Source organism: Astyanax mexicanus, chromosome 1 (genome assembly GCF_023375975.1).
Source record: "Astyanax mexicanus isolate ESR-SI-001 chromosome 1, AstMex3_surface, whole genome shotgun sequence".
Lineage (NCBI taxonomy): Eukaryota > Metazoa > Chordata > Actinopteri > Characiformes > Acestrorhamphidae > Astyanax > Astyanax mexicanus.
In genome coordinates, this window is record NC_064408.1 from 105,211,342 (window position 1) to 105,231,130 (window position 19,789).

Here is a 19,789-nt window from a genome sequence, read left to right on the forward strand (position 1 = left end):
TGTGTGGCTAGATTGTATATATTAATTGTTTATGTATTAAAATGATTTGTTTAAATGAATAATATTTTTTTTGGATTCGGTATTGGTTAGTTATCAAAAATCTCTATACGTTACTATCACCTTTATTTATTTAAATTAACTTCTGGTTACGTAATGCATTTCCTAAGAAATCTATCAAAAAAGTGTCAGCGCAAAAAAGATGAAAGCTTTATTAAAAATTGCTAATATAAAAAAAAAATCTGTGTTTGAAGTAGCAGTGGAAAATTTAGGATTCACGTTTCCATAGTTTTTTAGATCATCAAGAAACAGAAAAAAAAAGAACCAAATATGGGACAGCATTCCGATTAAATATATTTTGTATTAGTTACATTTATTTTGACATTGTTCTTAAGTGGACTTTCTTGAAGATTTACCCTTTTTACAGTCAGCACATGTAAGGGATTCAATGGCTCACAAAAATGTTAGACCACCAAATCTGGTGTCGCAAACTGACTAGTAAATGAGTTGCCAGCTAATATGGTCATTACTTTTTTTTTTTTTGCACCAAATCTATTTGTCATTAAACCTTCAGTTTTTACAAAAGGCAGAAAGCTCTTTTTGCCATAGAAATTGGTTTTATATTATATACTGAGATGCCTCAAATCTCGAAATGTACATAGTCTTGTTTGTGTAATATTTACTATATTCATTTTAATTCATTTACTTCTTACAACTAAACAATTAAATTCACGAACAGAATGTTAATGTTAGATAGATGTTGTGGTTAATAGGAAAACTGATGTAATATTTGTGCTCCTGCAGGTGTTCGCTCTGATCTGTGATGCAGAGAACCCTCAGGTATTCACTATCGAGTTCATCAGGGGACAGATAAGAAAGTACTGCTCTACAGAGAGGTAATAAACACACACACGCACACCCACACACACTTTTTTTTTTATTGTCGCTGATTTTTCCTTGCAGGAAATTTGCTTGTCAAAAATAATAATACTCCTGTCCATCTCTGCCAGCTGCCTCAGTGACTGAAGGAAGGATCTGATCTGTTTTTGTTTTCTTATTACTGAGGTGATCGTTAGCTTTGGACCAATTTTAAATTCCTTTGTTGCACAAATGACCCACATGCAACAGAACGGAGCTGTGTAGTAGTGTTTGTCCCAGGCTTTCTTTATATCTTGGCATAATAACAAAAACAATAATTGGAGGGCTTAAGTGCTTTGGTGATATTTAATAAATACCCACAATCACTGAGAGATTCTGTTCCCCTCTCTCTCTTTCTGTCTCTATTTCTCTCTCTCTCTCTCTCTCTCTCTCTCTCTCTCTCTCTCTCTCTCTCTCTCTCTCTCTCTCTCTCCCTCCCTCCCTCCCTCCCTCCCTCCCTCACTCTCTCTCTCTGCAGGGACTCTCTGATGGCGAGTCTGTTGGATGGTGTGAGGGCGTCCGGTAACAGGGACGTGTGTGTAAAGATGGCCCCCACCCAAAGAGGGCAGCGCTGGGGACTCCTCAGCATGCCTGTAGATGAAGAGGTGGAGAGCCTCCATCTCCGATTCCTTGCTGCTCCACCCAGTATGTACAGCATCCTCAAAATCGCTCCTTCACCCTTTAAACTAATCATAATTTAACTCTTTTGTTTTGATTTTTAACTTGTTTAACTTCTTAACAGTCCTTGACCTGTATATAGCCTACAGGTGAAGGTGATACAAATCCCTTTATCTCTGCAGTAAAATAAGTTATTCACATTTTGAATAATATGAAGCTGTACTGTAGTCTTAATACACATAAAAACAGACATATAATCATTAATTTGTTTTTAGGAAAAAAAGATATTTTAAAATGTGTGAAGTTCAGTAAAGTAACAATTTTATGATTTTTATTCATTGCATTTAGACAGTTGCAGATTAACTTCAATATTTTTCATTTTTATTGCAATTACAATTAAGAATTTCAGTAATGTTTCTTGTCAAACATGAAACCTTTATATGTAATGCTTTATTAGCCTTTATATGTAAAGGAGAAGTCTTTAAGATATAACTGTCATATCAGGCAGAAAATTGACAAAAATACTGGCATGTTAAGGGGTTAATTTGTATCACTCAGAATCAACCTTGATCTTAATGGAGACTCAATGTACGGTTCATATAATGTGTGATGTCATTGTAAAGAGAGGAAGACTTTCTGCCATATTAGAGGTGCTTAAGTGTTTTTTTTATTTTTTATTTCTCCTCAGATGGAATTTTTGCCGACGCAGTGTTCAGATTCAATGCTAACATCTCCTACAGTGGAGTTCTCCATGCTGTCACTCAGGACGTAAGCTTTTTCTCATGTTCTCAGTTAATTATGATTCTGTTTTGGAGAAAGTAATTCATTGTGAAGTGTTTATATGAAATAACTAATTCTCAGATATGTATAAATGTAGTCTATTTAAATGCCTAGATCACATCTCAATAAACGACTTGGTTAACTCAGGGTCTTATTTTTTGTGTTATGACAGTAGTGTATATATATAGTCATAAATCATCATTTTGAGTCCTGCTTGTTTTACATTGTATATATCTTGAGTTTTTGTGTTGTTCTGCTCTTATTAACAGTATGTTCTAAGATATATGACGTTTTTCATCTCTCTTCATTTTGCAATGTTTTCAGGGCCTTTTTTCAGAGAACAAAGAGAAACTGATCAACAATGCCATCTTGGCCTTACTTTCCCAAGATGCGGAGCTGGCGGGGCCCAATGCTGAGCTGGAAGCTCAGTTCCAGGCTATTCGGCGCCTGGTCGCCTCCAAAGCTGGCTTCCAGGCCTTCACTCAGCTCCCCAAGTATGTCAGTCTGTCTTAAGACCTTTTAAAAGAAGAGTGTCAAACTCACTAACACTTTTTTTTAATTTTAGTTTATTTCAGTGTTTTCCCAGCACACACGGGGGGATAGTTTATTATGCAGAGATTCATTTTTATTAAACCAGGGAGAATGCTAAATAATGCCTCTTAACCCTTTGTACCGAATGTTTAAACACACTTATTTAGTATTTATTAGAGACTTTTAGACACAATTGGCTTGCCGTACAGTAAATAGGTATGTGGACTTGAACTGGATAATTTAGCTAACTACAGTAACACATTGTTTTCCATTTGTGTGTTTGATTACATAAGAATGAATGCCACCAGTATTTTAGCCTATTATGCTGTTCATCCCTCTGGTCTGCTTTGTCTGTGCCTAGAAAAAAAAAGCATACAGCTCCCAAACTATTATTAGTGAAGCTTTATTGTTCTTTAAACTGGTATGATTGTATTAATGTACTGAGAATGGTTTTAAAATGACAGTATGGTTATTGCAAGTATATCTGAGACAACTGTATTATCCAAAGAAAAAAAAAAAAGAAAAACAAAGTTGCAGACCTAGTGTACAGAAGCTTGTTGGGACCCCTAGACTAGATCTTTGCGGTATTGCCCCAGTTTAGTTTTAGATAAAATTTGGATTATATGTTAAACACAGCGCGTCGTTTGATATAAATCTTACTGAAGCATATTGTATGGAAAACAGTGGTGATAATGGAAACGAGCATTTATTGACTCTCAGAGCTTCTTTACAGCACGTTTTCACATGAAAGATGTAATAAATACATTGCCAAATGCCTGGAACTTTGTTTTATGATCATTTTTGTGAGAAATTTGCAATCACCAACTTCAGCATTATCTTCAAACTTGTGGGTCATTTTGGATTTAAAGTAGTGGTGTCAATTGATAAAAAAATTAATCTGATTAATCACAACAAAATTCTGTGATTAACTGCCATGAATCGCATTTGTTTTTCTTCAGACGCAAATTTTTATAGGAGATATTTAAATGTAAATAAAATAATGAATGTAAGAAATGTAAAATGCAATTATATGTATATTAGTGATGTCAATTAAAATAATAGTATTTATTTGTATGTTTGAGGGGAGATAAAATCAACGTAGAATGCTGAAATAAAGAAGGCATGACAAATTGGATTGTAAGTGTCCCAGCTTGGTTGTGAGGATTTCTGAATTCAAACTTAATTTGTTGAGTATAAAAACTCAGGGATGAGGAGAGAAATATAGAGAGAGAAAGAAAGAGAGAGAGAGAAATACAGAGAGAGAGAGAGAGAGAGAGAGAGAGAGAGAGAGAGAGAGAGAGAAACAAAGCTCTCTGACCGGGTCTAAGCTGGAAGTTCAAAGCGCGCCATTCAATTGTTCAGCCAGACAACAGATCAATGCGTTGGGTGGGGGCGGGGCAGATTACGGCGGAAGTAGGGGTCAAACTTGGTGCCTTAATTAACTTGCGTAAAAAAAATAATAACTACTAATACTAATTCCAAATGAACAGCGTGTGTAAACGCTTTAACAGTGACAGCCAAAATTTTAAGTTAAAAATAATATGGTTGTATTTGCGTTGTGGGCTTAATTGACACCAGGTTCCTCTTACCACCACCAGAGAGGATGGTGGTAAATGGAGATGGTTAGGTTTCCATTAATATATATATAGATAATATATATTTAGAATGACTTTTTCTACATTGCTAGTGATGGCAGACCAGCACAAATGCACTCACTCTCTGAAAACCCCACTCTTACTAAATCAGCAAGCCTCCAATTACAGCATTATAGGCAGGGTTTTACCAGGGGCTCTGTGGGACACTCAGCCACAGCCACACAGTACACAAGCATAACCTTTCTAACAACCTCTGCTCTCTTTCTGCTGGAAAACCTAAAAAAGACACTTTTCCTTTTTTTTATTTTAATTTTATTTTTATTTTAATCTATATCATATTATAATATGTCTGTGAGTCAACTTCAAATACAAATACAAGTATTTTTAACGGTGAAACCCTCAAGGACAGTCTGTTTTTTTTTTCTTCTGCTGTGTCTTGTCCTCATTTCTTTTCCTCTTTTACTGTTTTGTTCCTTCCTCTCCTCTCCCTGCATCTCTCCATGTCCCTGACATTGCTGTCTCTGTGCTGCTGCTCTCGTGTTCTGTCTGTGTTGGTAATGAAGCTGCTCTGTCCTCTTAAGGTCTGTTCAAGTGGCAGGACCCGAACAAAAAACGTAATTATGAGTGCATATATCTCAGTGTATCCCTCTCCCCGCATCTCAGAGCTGTCTGCCTGTCTATTATTGTTATAATGCTTATTAGTCCATGTTTCTTCATGCATCGGTTCTGTCTTTTTTTCATTTTTTTTTTTTTTTACAATGTGACTAAGATTTTTTTTTTTAATCATTCTCTGCTTCTTATTTTTTTTTTATCATATCCATCTCTCTCTGAGTTTGCTCTCAGTCTCTTCTTTCTCATATATCCTTGACTCTCTCTTCCTCTGTGGGGTCACTGAGATGTATGAAAGGTCTATTGTGTCTGTACTGGATTTGGTCCTGTCCAGACATTAACACTGTCAGTGGATCACTGTGTAAAACTCCATACTAATATCAGCCCAGACGTGCAGTAGTTTGTGTTGGGCTTTATCCTCTTTTTTTGATTTTAATATTTTTTTAAAGGTGTATACTTTTTGAAAAGCCTTGTTCTCAAAGGGTTGTATGTGTGTGTGTTTCAGGTTCAGGGAGAAACTGGGTGTGAAGACTGTAAAAGCACTGAAGAGGAACAATAACGGAGTAACACATGCTGCTATAGACATGCTCTGTGCTCTTATGTGTGTAAGTCATTAACCCAGAGCACACACCCACACAGTTGTACATCCCGATGTTGTCACATGGTGTAAAAACATGTAGTCTTTGTGAAAGTTGTGTAATTTGTCTAATCTGCAAAGGTAGTTGCCAACAGATTTTCACCCAGTAGTGTTATCAGTGTGTCCAGGGCCTAGACTTTTTATATATATATATTTATTTATTTATTTATTTTTTTTTTTTTTTTGACCACTACCTGGCTGTGGATAATATTGGCAGGATATTTTTTTTGATCTTATATCGAACTGTTTCCTTAAACCATATTGGCCCACATCTTACCCCTACCACACTCATTTCAATTTATTTGCACATTAATTACATTAATTTAAACTATTAGGACATGAATAATAATAAAAAAAAAAAACAATACTCATAATCAGATCAGTTCTAATGTTAAGGATGGCTGAAATTATCATAGCCTAAAGTAGACTAGATGTTGATTAGTGAAATTAATATTCCATATTTGGTATTTTTCACACTGTAAGGCACACTTAAAATCCTTTAATTTTCCCAAAAATAGTCATTGTGCCTTATAATCCAGTGCACCTTATGTATGAATTTTACCAGTCAGGTATTATGGAGCAGTAAAGTCACTCCGCTGAAGTGCAGCTTTATAAAGGTGTTTCAGTTTAGTTCTCCAGCACCGAGGCTGGAGCAGTATTAGCATTAGTCATTAACCGAAGCGTTAAGGGCTAGCTCTTTTGCCTTTTAGTGTTGAATATTATTGGACTGTAGCCTGCTGCTAACCCCGGCTAGCACTGCTGGAGCAGTATTAGCATTAGCTGCAATTGGTGCTAAGTGCTAACTCTTTTGCTATTCAGAGTTAAATATTATCGGCCTAAAGCCTGCTGCTCACATCGGCTAGCACTTCTGAAGCAGTATTAGCATTAGCCAATAACCGTGCTAAGCGCTAGCTCTTTTGCTGTTCAGAGGTAAGTATTATTGGCCTGTAGCCTGCTGCTCACCCTTGCTAGCACTGCTGGAGCAGTATTAGCATTAGCTGCAATTGGTGCTAAGCGCTAGCTCTTTTGCTGTTCAGAGGCGTGTATACCGGACTGTAACCTTTAAACCATTAAAAGTAGGAATGTGTGGGCGGGAACACAAGGCTCAGTGGACCAATCACAGCAGCTGCTGTCTGTGAACTGAGACGTAATTGAATTGCATGTAAACACATTTGTGCCTCCAAGACACATTCAACAACTAAAACTCTTCCCCCAGTAGTAGACAGTAGTAGAATATCTTATAGTATTTTATTGTACATCAGTTTAAAACAGAGAGGCTACAGTATTGAGCCTTGTTTTATAGCACTACCCCATTGAAGACTCTGTTGGCTGAGTGATAGACAGGCCCTGGGCTACATCTCTTAAAGCATGTTGAGTTAACTCTAGTCTATTTACATCTGTATCTACCTGTGCTTCGATTGCAGCCAATGCACGATGACTACGACCTGAGACAGGAGCAGCTGAACAAGGCCTCACTGCTTTCCTCCAAGAAGTTCCTGGAGAACCTTCTGGAAAAATTCATCAGCAACGTGGTATGCATTGGAAGGAATTAATATTAAGAAGTCTATTTAAAAAAACCTCAGGATCACAATAAAATGTTGGTGCTGTAATTATTATTAGAAATGCCCCAAAAAACGATTCTACAGGAAATAATAGTAGTGAAACTGTTCTGTTTATTATTATTAATATCTCTTTCTTGCTCTCTCTCTCTTTCTCTTCAGGAGCACGGCACAGGTGCTTTAGTCATCAGTGCTCTTCTGGACTTCTTGACGTTTGCTCTCTGCGCTCCCTACAGTGAAACAACCGAAGGTCAGCAGTTCGACATGCTGCTGGAGATGGTGGCCTCCAATGGAAGGACACTCTTTAAACTCTTTCAGGTAGGAGGCCAAACTGCTCTGTTTACAGATAGATCTTTACCTTGTATTTATCTATCTATCTATCTATCTATCTATCTATCTATCTATCTATCTATCTATCTTATCTATCTTATCTATCTTATCTATCTTATCTATCTTATCTATCTTATCTATCTATCTATCTATCTATCTATCTATCTATCTATCTATCTATCTATCTATCGCTTTTACAAATAGGTTTGTTTGATTTACAGTACCAGTCAAAAGCTTGGACACACCTCTCATTTGAATGTGTTTCCTTTCTTTTTATGATTTCTCTAAATTGTAAATGTAATATTGAAGAAATTAAAGCTATACAGGAACACGTGTAAAATAAATAGTGTTAAACAAACCAGAATGTGTTTTATACTTAGGCTTTATGGCTTTATGAGGGAGAGTCACCTGGAATAGTTTTCTCAGCATCTTGAAGGAGTTTCTGGAGGTGCTGAACATGAGCTGCTGCTTTTCCTTCATGCTGTAAAGCTCCATCTCATCCCAAACCACCTCACATCACCATCAACAGTTGATTAGGTTTAGATTAGAGGATTATGAAGCTCAAACACTACAATGTAGAAGATAAATAAAAAGAATAAATAAAGAAAAACATTGAATGAGGAAGTGTGTCCACGCTTTTGACTGGTTCTGTATACTGAGTGTATATTGTCATGTCCTGACTTTCTTTGTACTCTGACTCTACAGCATCCCTCCATGGCTATAGTTAAGGGTGCAGGCCTTGTAATGAAGGCCATAATTGAGGTAAGATGTTACTTAAATATAATAAAACAATATAATGACCATTATAATTTTAAATTATTATAATATTATATGGTCTAACTATTAGAACCAAGCACAGACAGTGCCCAGTTATGTAGCAGTTCTATTAGAATCAGGATGCAAGAAAAAAGCAAGCGGTAAAACATGCATTAGATACTTTTGTATCTGAATCTGCTTTATGTTAATGTAGTTTATCACATTATATCTGTACATGAAGATGATAATTGTTTTTCTAAATATACATTCTCACCCAAGCTTAGTGAGATCACACTCATCTGAGAAGTGTTAGGCTTTACAGTGATTTGATTTGGCATTGCCTGTGTGTTTTTGTGCGTTTAGGAAGGTGATAAGGAAATAGCCACCAAGATGCAGGATTTGGCGCTGAGTGAAGGAGCTTTACCCAGACATCTCCACACCTCAATGTTCACCGTTAGCGCTGACCAGAGGATGCTTACCAACAGGTAAGAAAAGAAAAACTTACCCACACATGCATGCAGACTCAAACCTCTATCCCAAACTCATCCTTGGGAAATTCAGCTGAGTTTAGATCATGTAATTGTCTTGTATGAAGATAATAGAGAATTTTAGAGAAAACTGTTTCCAGTACTACAGTTATAATGACTTGATGAGCTGAATCTGATATGCTCTTGCTCTTTTGTTCCAGACAGCTAAGTCGGCACCTTGTGGGTTTGTGGATAGCAGAAAATCCTGTCGCTATGAACCTCCTCAAGAGAATCCTGGTGAGAGTTACTTTTTGTTTTGTTTAGGCATAAATTAATCTGTAGTATTAAGAAAAGTACTTTACTGCACACTAATAGGATATATCATATGCACTTAATCTTAATAATGCCAGTTTTGCAGGTTAATACACACTTTTTTTCCTTTTTTTTCTATTTTCTCCCAATCTAGCTAGGACAATTGTCCCACCTATGCAGCTGTTAGTCAGTTGTATATTCCCTATCACTAGTGATGCCACAACACCAGAAGGTGTTTAGCGATTCCGCGATGATATTAGCACTTTAAGTAGACCACTGGACCAGTCAGAGCCCCATACACACGTGGAAATGGCCAAATTGTGCCCAAAGTGTCAATATTTTATGTGGCCGCCATTATTTACCAGCATTCCCTGAATCTGTTGGGCATGGAGTTCACTAGAGCTTCACGCTTCCATGATATCACAAAACTGGTGAACGTTGGGGGCCACCTTCTGTTTAAGGATGCTCCGCAGATGCTCAATAGGGTTTAGGTCTAGAGACAGGCTCGTCAGTCAATCATCTTTAATTTTAGCTTCCTCTTTAAGGAAAAAATATGAGGGGGGTACTCACTTTTGTGACATACTGTAAAAGCCAGACTGAAAGACTCATGAGAATCAATTTTACATATTTGAGTTAGCTCGATTGACTTAATGAGGTCCACTATTTTTGTTCATGCTGGTCAGTTCAGGAATATGCTATGTTCAGATATAGGCCACTTTAAGGTAATGTTAAGCAGATTTTGATGTATTGTTCTTGTCCCATACCTCCTTCCCCTCCAGCCGACTGGCCTCCTGGCATATCTGGACAGTTCTGATGCAGTTCCAGAGAAAGATGTGGACAGGATGCACATCCGCGACAACCTGAAAATCGCCACAGTAACTTAGACTCTCTTATTCATTTATGAAGAATAATTTATTTTACCAAAACTCAGCAAACTACAATGCTTTTCTCTGATATTCTGTTTGTCTGTGCAGGACCAGTTTGGGCGGAATAAGGTACCTGAGTGGCAGCGGATAGCAGGGAAGGCTGCAAAGGAGGTGGAGAAGTTTGCCAAAGAGAAGGCTGACCTGGTGCTCATGCACTGGAGGGATAAGATGGGCATTGCACAGAAGGAGGTGAGCTTTGTTTGGCTTTGGCTGCTCAGCTTCATGCAATTTCCTTCAGGATCAGCAAATGTCTATCTGCCGTGGCCTGGTTTCTGACTGCCTAGGTTATATTTACTTACCATTTATTCATCATGCTGATCATTATGAATGAATAAATAATGCTGCATCTGTACAAATCATTACTAAAACACTTTATATGTATACCAGTGAGCCAAAATATTATAATCACTTAATAAATAATGCAGCATATGTACAAAACCTAACAAAAAACATTTCATATGTATACTGGTGAGCCAAAATGTTATATATTGCTTAATCAGAGCCAAAGCTTCTCTAAAACAATTGGGCTTGTGGGTTGCTCCCTGTCAGCTCTGTGGTGGGACAAACCATGAACTGGTGACAGGAAGTAAGGTACTCAGGGCTCATTAAATGTGCAGCATTCCTGAAAGGTCTGCAAGGGTTAGTCTAGAGGGCTAATTTGAAAAAGTCACAGTAAAACAAGCTACGATAAGCTAAGAAACCCATGCTACTGCTCATCCACTGTCAAAAGTGCCTTTAGTGCCCATATAAGTGTTTGAACTGGTAAGTGAATTAATAAAATAAAGTCATGTGATGATCTGATGAGCCAAGTTTTGTTCTACCTTACATGGGTGACAAGGTACATGTTTGTAGTTTACTTTTGGGAAATTCTGGACCATCTGGAGCTCATTTTTAAATCCCATTTTCTCCTCATCCCACTCATTAGGACTCTCCTTATCACTAGTAATGCCCCAACACACCAGGAGGGTAAAGACTAGCACATGCCTCCTCCGACACATGTAAAGTCAGCCACCTCCTCTTTTTGAACATTGCCGAATAGCATCACAGCAGGCTTGGAGGAAAGCGCAGCGACTTGGTTACAATACATCAGCTCACAGACGCCCTGTGCTGAGCGAACTCACTCTTTGGAGTGATGTGGGGAGAGACCGCCGTCTACCCACCCAGAGAGACCATGCTCAGTTGTGCTCTCCCAGGGATCCAGCAGCTGATGGGAAGCTACATGAATAGGATTCGAACCAGCAATCTCTGAGTCACAGCGGCAGCCCCTTAGTTCGCTGAACCATTCAAAGCCCCCCTCTGGAGCATCTCTTAACCTAATCCCTATAACCCTCTGTTCATTATTCACAAATATTATTCCATATAAATGAACTATAAAATCTAGGAATTATTTGGCTATAAATTAATGTAGCATTTTTTTTTTTGGAGCCCCGGATTATTATATTCGGTGCCTATGAAAGTGCAGGTGGTCAGGTGCAGGTTTGTAATTCTCAGTCCAATTCATTACAAAATATACACCTTGTACTGTATGTTTAGCTGAGCTACTACTATATAGCTTCAAGCTTAATCTTAGCCACTTCTAAGAATCTAGAATTTGAAACCAGGCCCGATTGTAATGCTGCTGTGCTTTCTTCTAGTGTTTGTTAGTTTTGCATTCAGTTCTGGTGACTAGGCTGTTGTGGAGCTGCCTTGGCGATGCTGTGATTGCAGCGGTTTCTGCTCTGCTGGATATTATTTTGCTATATTTAAGATGATTGCATTTTCATTTTTTTTTTTTTTTGTTTGTTTAATGTAGTCTTGCATTGTTTTTAACTTTTGGGTTGATAGCTTTTTTTAATTCACCTTCGTTTGCTGAATTGCAGACACAATCGCTCATTTCAAGGGCAGCTATCTGGTTCTGCTGCATTGTTTCATACTGCATTCACTTTTTGTTTGGTATTGGAAGCTGGAAGCTCTGTGATTTTTCCATATTTTTGCGGGAATTGCCTGACTTGTGATTGGCTGCATTAGTATTAGCAAGTGCATGCGCAGACACACTCTTCACTCTTTTTTCTTTTTTCAAGTTGTAACTAAAAAATATTTTTCATCTTTTAACAGGGAGGTGGTTTAGCCACATGTTCTGGCAGTGTGAATGTACTTGATGATAATGATCAAATTTATATATTCCATCCAAGATAGAAATCAGATTTCAGTCTTAACCAGAGATGCATTTGATTTCCAAGTGTAAATGCATGTGGCTAATATCTTATTAGAATACAATCCAGACACTAGTCACATAGAGGAGCCACTTTAAGACTTATTTGTGCAGCTCCATCCATTTAGTGAATGATTTACACTACTGTTCACTGGATAAATGTTAAATTAAGTAATCCTTTACTTATCCTCCAGATAAACCGATAAAACTGATACAAATAGCCCATTGGATAGGATATTTAAGCTCTTTTGCAAGGCTTTTGGGGCAGAGCTAAAAGTATACAAAAAAAATTGCTTTGCTAAATACAGACATCAGAATAAAAAAAAAGTAAATTTACACAATATTTCATTGCATATATTGGGTTTAATCTATTTCTGTTTGTTTTATATCTTTTCTATTTTTAATTCCCCTGGGTGAACATAATTGTAATCATTGAAAAAAATATATAATAATAATAAATATGTCCCTGTCAATGCTTGTCATTATGGTCACATATAGACAGCTCTGGAAAAAAAATAAGATGAGTTTCTTTGATTTTATCAGATTGAAAACCTCTGAAAAATAATCCAGAGGAAGATGGATGATCACAAGCCATCAAACCAAGCTGAACTGCTTGAATTTTTGCACCAGGAGTGGCATAAAGTTATCCAAAAGCAGTGTGTATGACTGGTGGAGGAGAACATGCCAAGATGCATGAAAACTTTTATTAAAAACCAGGATTATTCCACCAAATATTGATTTCTGAACTCTTAAAACTTAAAACTTGCATTTTTTGAGATCTGAAAGCTCTGTCTTTTTTGTTATTTTAGCCATTTCTCATTTTCTGCAAATAAATGCTCTAAATGGCAATATTTTTATTATTTGGAATTTGGGAGAAATGTTTTCCGTAGTTTATAGAATAAAACAACAATGTTCATTTTACTCAAACATATACCTATAAATAGCAAAATCAGAGAAACTGATTCAGAAACTGAAGTGGTCTCTTTTTTTTCCAGAGCTGTGTATAGATAGATAGTCAAGACCAAACAATTGATGACTGTATGGCAGTTGAAAAATTCACAAAAATACAACAGTCGGGTAAAAAAATATATTGGAATGAACGATTTTAAAATGGGGGCAGCTCCTTAAAAAAACTTTGTGACAGTTTTGGGACCCACCTATTATGGCTCACTAAAATTCCAATATGTCTTGCCTTGATCACACTGGTCAATGTTTATTCAGGTATGGGCGTTTATATACTGCTGTCCCATGACTTTTATCATGGCATTTGTTATTGTCTGTCAGTGTAAAGTAATGTTTGGCTTTGATTTCTTTGAAGCTGTGCTTTGCTCACATCTTTGAAACAGTACTGTAAATCAGACAAATGCTTAAATCAGCAGTATTACACTTAAGACTTCTCTACCAGTATATAGGCACTGCATGGATAAATGAGAACATTAATTACAAATAATTAAATATAAAACAAATAAGCCTTGTTTTCTATTTTCTTTCAAGCTTTTAATTCACCTGCCTTGCCACACACTTGCCACTAGGAAGCCTTTTAAATCAAAGTGATAATGCTAAGATTGATTCATAGAAATCTTCACATTTTTGTTCAGTTTTTATCATTGTAATTGGCTGATCTCAGGACCAATAATCTCTCTGTTATTTCTGCCCCATCCACGCCCTCTGCTGTCAATCAATGCAGCAGGACAGGAATAACCTGGTAAGTAGAACTGACCAATGGGATGCCTCCAACTCTCTTGGGCCCTTCCCTCTCACTGTCATTAATTAGGATTCATTTACCATTCTTTGTTGGGTTCCCATCCTGGGTGTAGTCATTTTTAACACCTCGGAGTATTCTAGTGTGAAGTGTGTGTGTGTGTTGTGTTGTGATTGGGTTTATATGTATTATATATGTTTGTGTTTGTCTTTTACAACTATTGGAAAATATTGTTACTTTCATTCATTAGTGAATCCACTAGTATTCACAGAATTTAAGGTGTTGTGTTGTTGGTGGTCTTATTATTTTTGGGGTCAGAATCACCCCTTTTGAAGTCTCCTCACACAGATTTTGATTTCTGTCATTTTCATGTCATTTTGTTGTCCCATTCATTTTCAGTGTAGGTGTAATTTTCTTTCTAACCATAACAAGCAAACTATCATTTACTCTCATGAAAAAAGCTTCTGTTTATATACAGTAATGTATGTGATGTTTTCATATGTTCATTATGTATGCATGTGTTTGCAGAACCCAAACCAAAAACCGGTCATCCTGAGGAAGAGAAGACAGAGGATTAAGATCGAGGCCAACTGGGAGCTCTTTTACTACAAGTACATATTTTCTCTGATTCTGTTTTTTTTTTTTTTTTGTGCCTTAGGCAAACATTCACATCCATCCGTGTTTGTCTTTAGAGCAGTTTTTTCCCTATGAGGAAACACTTTATTAACCCCCTGTTATTGCAGCTAGGGAGTTATAGCCATGTAAAAATGGCAGCAATTGTCATCTGAATAATTTAAAACATATTGATAAGAAATTACCTATGCAAACTGTGAACACTACCGGTATATAAACAGCCTGGAACACTCTATCATGACTAAGCCGATGGATCTGTCTCCAGGTTTCAGTTGGATCATGCTCGTTCTAATCTCATCTGGAACCTAAAGACTCGGGAGGAGCTGCGGGATGCTCTGGAGGGAGAGATGCGCTCGTTCAGTGTGGACAGAGAGCTCGGAAGTGCCAACGTCATCTCCTGGAATCACCAAGAATTTGAGGTACTTTCTGAAATCAGATGTAAACTTTTTAGGTTTTCATGTGTGTTTAGTGAGATATTCCATAACCGAATGTATTTAATATTGATATTAATTTGCATAGGTGAAGTACGAGTGCCTTTCAGATGAGATTAAGATCGGGGATTATTATCTGCGCCTGCTGCTGGAGGAGGATGAGAATGACGAGTCTGGAGCCATCAAGAGATCGTAAGAATCTTGACACACACGATTCACTCACATTTTCATGCAGTTACTTTGCTGCTTTTAAATAGACTGTTATATTCATATATTGTTATATTAATTTATATATATATATATATATATATATATATATATATATATATATATATATATATATATATATTATTTTGTGCTCCTTCCATCCTGTCTCTTCATTCTTTATCTTCTCAGGTATGAGTTTTTTAACGAGCTCTACCACCGGTTCCTACTAACACCCAAGGTAGCGATGAAGTGCTTGTGTCTGCAGGCCCTGACGATAGTGTATGGGAAGTGCTGCGAGGAGATCGGCCCTTTCACAGACACCAAATACATTGTGGGAATGCTGGACAGGGTCAGTACTTTTACTGTGGTGGTTTATGCTCCCTTATCTTACAATGAGTTGTCAGTTTATTAGGTTTGGGAGAGTAGTACACAACCTGACTTGGTGTAAAATCACAGATCAGCTTTATATGTGGTTAAAAATATTTCTGAAAAGATGGTGGGAGTATATGCGCACACCATGCATGACACTACCTATTCATTTAATTATTTATTTTTTGTAATTTGTTATTTCTAATCTTTATCGCATTTTCTCCCCAATTTACATGGCCAATTACCCAACTCACTCATTAGAACCCCCCTTATTACTGGTGATGCCCCAACACCAGAAGGGTGAAGACAAGCACATTCGATACTTGTGAAGTCAGCCACCGCCTCTTTTTAAACTTCTGCTGATGCAGCATTGCCGAGTAGCATCACAGTGCGCTCAGAGGAAAGTGCAGCGACTCGGTTCTGATACATCAGCTCACGGACGTCTTGGGCTGATCAACATCACCCTTTGAAGTAATGTCTACCCACCCAAAGAGAGCAAGACCAATTGTGCTCTCTCGGGGCTCTGGCAGCTGATGGCAATCTACATGAACAGGAATTGAACCAACAATCTCCCGATCATAGTGGCAGCGCCTTAGTCCGCTGGACCACTCAGAGCCCCACTACTTATTTAGTGTTGTTAGGATGCAAAGTGCACCTAAACATTAAATACTACTCCCGATTAAATATGTTAAGTAAATGTAGTGGAAGTACCTCTTAAACTGACAACTCACTGAATTGCTTTTTACATTAAGTATTTTATGTTTGTTTATTTATTTGTAATGTATCTTATCTACAGTGTACAGACAAACTGGAAAGAGACCGGCTCATCCTTTTCCTCAACAAACTCATTCTAAACAAGGTGAGTCCTGTTCTGTCCCCTTACCATCTGCTGTTATTCATGAGTGCCCTTCACTACATCCGAACTATACTTATTATTTATTTTTCCTCCCTGAAAGGCCCTGAAATAGTCAAAACACCACAAAACAGCCTGTTGATACTCATTTCAGTGCTGCATGGTTTAACTAGGGTATTGAATATTTGGTACAACCTTCTGTTAGTATAGTTAGAGGTGTCATTGGTTGTTTTGTATCATCCAGCTTGTCATGTTTGCCTCAAAAATAAACAGGATTACACCTAAGGTCAAGGTCAAGTCAAGAGGCTTTTATTGTCCTTATATCTGAGTACAGGTACACAGTGTAACGGAATTACGTTCCTCTGTATCCATGGTGCAACATGGAACAACAATACAATAGACAAACATAAAGTGAAAAAGTGTAACAGAGGTGCATTACAAAACTATAACACTACAATAAATACAGCAGACGAGACAGTTTAACAGACAGGACAGTACAGTACTGACACGGTATAATAAAATGTGCATGGTGAGGATAAGGTGCAGAAATATGTAACATACTGTAACATAGAACATTCATGTTCACAGCAGTTACTGAGGAGAGTTTATAGTTCTATAGAATGAAGCTTCAAATATTTCTGATAGGAATAGAGACTTTTCAGTCTGTGTGTGTGTGTGTGAGGAACAGTGTGAGGTTCCAGTTCTGTAGGGTGGGTTTAGATTTGTCTATGTGTGTTGAAGAGTCTGACTGCTTCGTTTTTGCCACTGGAAGTCTGGGTCTATTTTGGCTGTTAATACATTCTGTTTGGTTGTCCTCTTACAGGATCTCACATGTATTTAATTTTAGCTATCAAAAGAAGCTTATTGTAGTAAACCAGCCAGATTTTGACTTTAGACAAACTGACCACTTGCATTGCATTAAGTTATTATTGTAGGTATTCACACAACTTAAGGTGTTGTTGCAAGTAGTTGTTGCAATATTCCAGATATAAACTAAATACGTTGTATCATGTTCATTCATGATTTATGTAATACTTATGTATTTATAATAGCTAGTAAATTAGTTTTGACTTTAAAAATAAGAAATTTAATACATTATGATGAACGTTTTAACTGTTCTGACTGCTCTGCTTCTTTTGCCTGGCAGAAAAATGTAAAAGAGATAATGGACTCAAATGGCGTCCGCATCCTAGTGGATCTGCTTACATTAGCCCACCTCCACACCAGCAGAGCTACTGTTCCCCTACAGGTAGGTGTATGTAAACTAGCCTTCATCTGATTATGCGTCAACGTGTTGACATTTGTCACCAAAACGAGCCAGCCAAGTATCTGTCATATCATATTTTTCTTTTGTGTCTTTGTATTTCAGAGTAACGTGATCGAGGCAGCTCCAGACATGAAGCGAGAGAGTGAGAAAGAGTGGTACTTTGGAAACGCTGATAAGGAGAGGAGAGGACCTTTCAGTTTTGAGGAGGTAAGATCAAGGTTTATGTTGAAAAAGGCTTTAGCTTGCTATAGTTAGATAATGAGAATTATGTGGAGCTGACATGCTGTAAACATTGTTGCATCTGTATTGAGCAGCAAATCACAACTTGGCCAACTAAATTTTTAAATGGACCAGTTGTAAAACCTCAAACCTATTACATAACAGTCTTATATGCCTTTTTGAGGCTAAATGCAACGGCTACGTTGGGAGAATATGAAAGGAAAGCTAAAAAGAGTAAGCGTTAAATGCTAGGCCTATTTCTTATTTAGACCAGAAGCTACTACAGTCAGCAATTTAGAGTTTTGATAATGAGGCTACTAAAAGTCATTAAAAGACTAAAATATAGTGACATTCCTATTTGTTTGGTTTCACACACCTAAAAATGCATATATGCCTTTTTGAGGCTAAATGCAACGGCTACGTTGGGAGAATATGAAAGCGAAGCTAAAAAGAATAAGAGATAAATGCTAGGCTGACTGAAGAAGGCAGAAGAGCTAGGCTAAAAGCTATTGCTAGGCCAGCTGTAAAAGCCATTGCATTGGATATACTTTTTCAGCTACTTATCTGCATGTCAAGCTGAGATGTCAGCAAAAATGTAATTTTACATTTGCAGTCCTTTTTTTTGGCTCGCTAAGCAATAATTTATTTAGTATGGCCTATTTCTTATTTAGACCAGAAGCTACCACTAGCTTGCTGAGAGTTATCAAGTGTATAAAGCAATTTCTACCGCTAAATAAATTCAGAGTTCTATAATGAGGCTAACCAAAGTCATCAAAAGAACTAAAAAAAAAAGTGACATTCCTATTTGTTTGATTTCACACACCTAAAAATGTATATGTCTTTTTTGAGGCTAAATGCAATGGCTATGTTGGGAGAATATGAAAGCAAAGCTAAAAAGAGTAAGAATTAAATGCTAGGCTCACTGAAGAAGGCAGAAGAGCTAGGCTAAAAGCTATTGCTAGGCCAGCTGTAAAAGCCATTGGATTGGATATACTTTTTTCAGCTACCTTTCTGCATGTCATGCTGAGATGTCAGCAAAAAAATATATATAGTTTTACATATGCAGTCCCTTTTTTTGGCTCGCTAAGCAATAAATTATTTACTATGACCTATTTCTTATTTAGATCAGAAGCTCCTACCACTAGCTCGCTGAGAATCAACAAGTGAATCAGCAATTTCTACCACTAAATAAATCCAGTGTTTTGATAATGAGGCTACAAAAAGTAATTAAAAGAACTAAAAAAATATTAGTGACATTTTGTATTCGTTTGATTGGTTAATTAGATGCAGGAGTTTTGGAGCTCAGGGACCCTGACTGCAAAGACGCGTTGCTGGGCTCAGGGCATGGATGGTTGGCGCCCTCTGCAGGCCATCCCACAGCTGAAGTGGTGTCTGTTGGCCAGTGGGCAGGCAGTGATGAATGAGACAGACCTGGCCACACTTATCCTGAATATGCTCATCACCATGTGTTCCTACTTCCCAAGCAGGTGAGTAAAACAAGTTTTTGCTATTGTTAACCTTTAGTTACTATATGTTGTATAGATAATAACAGGAACACTGGATAACTGCATGTTTCATTACAGAGAGACCAAAATGAGTCTTTCTACTTTTTAAAAATATTTTTTACCCATTTTCTCCCTAATATACATGGCCAGTTACCCAGCCCAATAATTAGGACTCCCCCTACTGCTCCTCCAACACATGTAGGCAGCCATTTCTTTTCGAACTGCTGCTGATGCAGCATTGCCAAGTAGCATCAAAGCGTGCTCGGAAGAAAGTGCAGCGTCTTGGTTCCGATACATCAGCTCACAGATGCCATGTGCTGATTGACATCACCCCAGATATGATGAAGTGAAAGAGCCACCACCCACCCACGCAGAGA

At 37.4% G+C, this 19,789-nt stretch overlaps 1 protein-coding gene across 5 annotated transcripts in view; it reads left to right on the forward strand.

The window, feature by feature from the left end:
* Positions 1-19,789, forward strand: part of LOC103044999 (dnaJ homolog subfamily C member 13) — a 74,842-nt gene that overhangs the window by 34,660 nt on the left and 20,393 nt on the right. For 2 of the 5 annotated variants that reach the window (XM_022662237.2, XM_022662257.2), the window contains exons 9-30: positions 802-893; positions 1,394-1,560; positions 2,222-2,301; positions 2,638-2,807; positions 5,021-5,053; positions 5,554-5,653; positions 7,110-7,217; positions 7,407-7,562; positions 8,280-8,336; positions 8,694-8,815; positions 9,019-9,094; positions 9,889-9,984; positions 10,084-10,224; positions 13,914-13,931; positions 14,457-14,539; positions 14,827-14,980; positions 15,081-15,184; positions 15,389-15,548; positions 16,365-16,427; positions 17,569-17,670; positions 17,791-17,895; positions 19,192-19,394. In XM_022662237.2, the coding sequence (XP_022517958.2) occupies positions 802-893; positions 1,394-1,560; positions 2,222-2,301; positions 2,638-2,807; positions 5,021-5,053; positions 5,554-5,653; positions 7,110-7,217; positions 7,407-7,562; positions 8,280-8,336; positions 8,694-8,815; positions 9,019-9,094; positions 9,889-9,984; positions 10,084-10,224; positions 13,914-13,931; positions 14,457-14,539; positions 14,827-14,980; positions 15,081-15,184; positions 15,389-15,548; positions 16,365-16,427; positions 17,569-17,670; positions 17,791-17,895; positions 19,192-19,394 (2,390 nt within the window). The remainder of the gene's footprint in view (positions 1-801; positions 894-1,393; positions 1,561-2,221; positions 2,302-2,637; positions 2,808-5,020; positions 5,054-5,553; positions 5,654-7,109; positions 7,218-7,406; positions 7,563-8,279; positions 8,337-8,693; positions 8,816-9,018; positions 9,095-9,888; positions 9,985-10,083; positions 10,225-13,913; positions 13,932-14,456; positions 14,540-14,826; positions 14,981-15,080; positions 15,185-15,388; positions 15,549-16,364; positions 16,428-17,568; positions 17,671-17,790; positions 17,896-19,191; positions 19,395-19,789) is intronic. The other 3 variants (XM_022662245.2, XM_022662247.2, XM_022662261.2) reach the window with 3 other exon arrangements.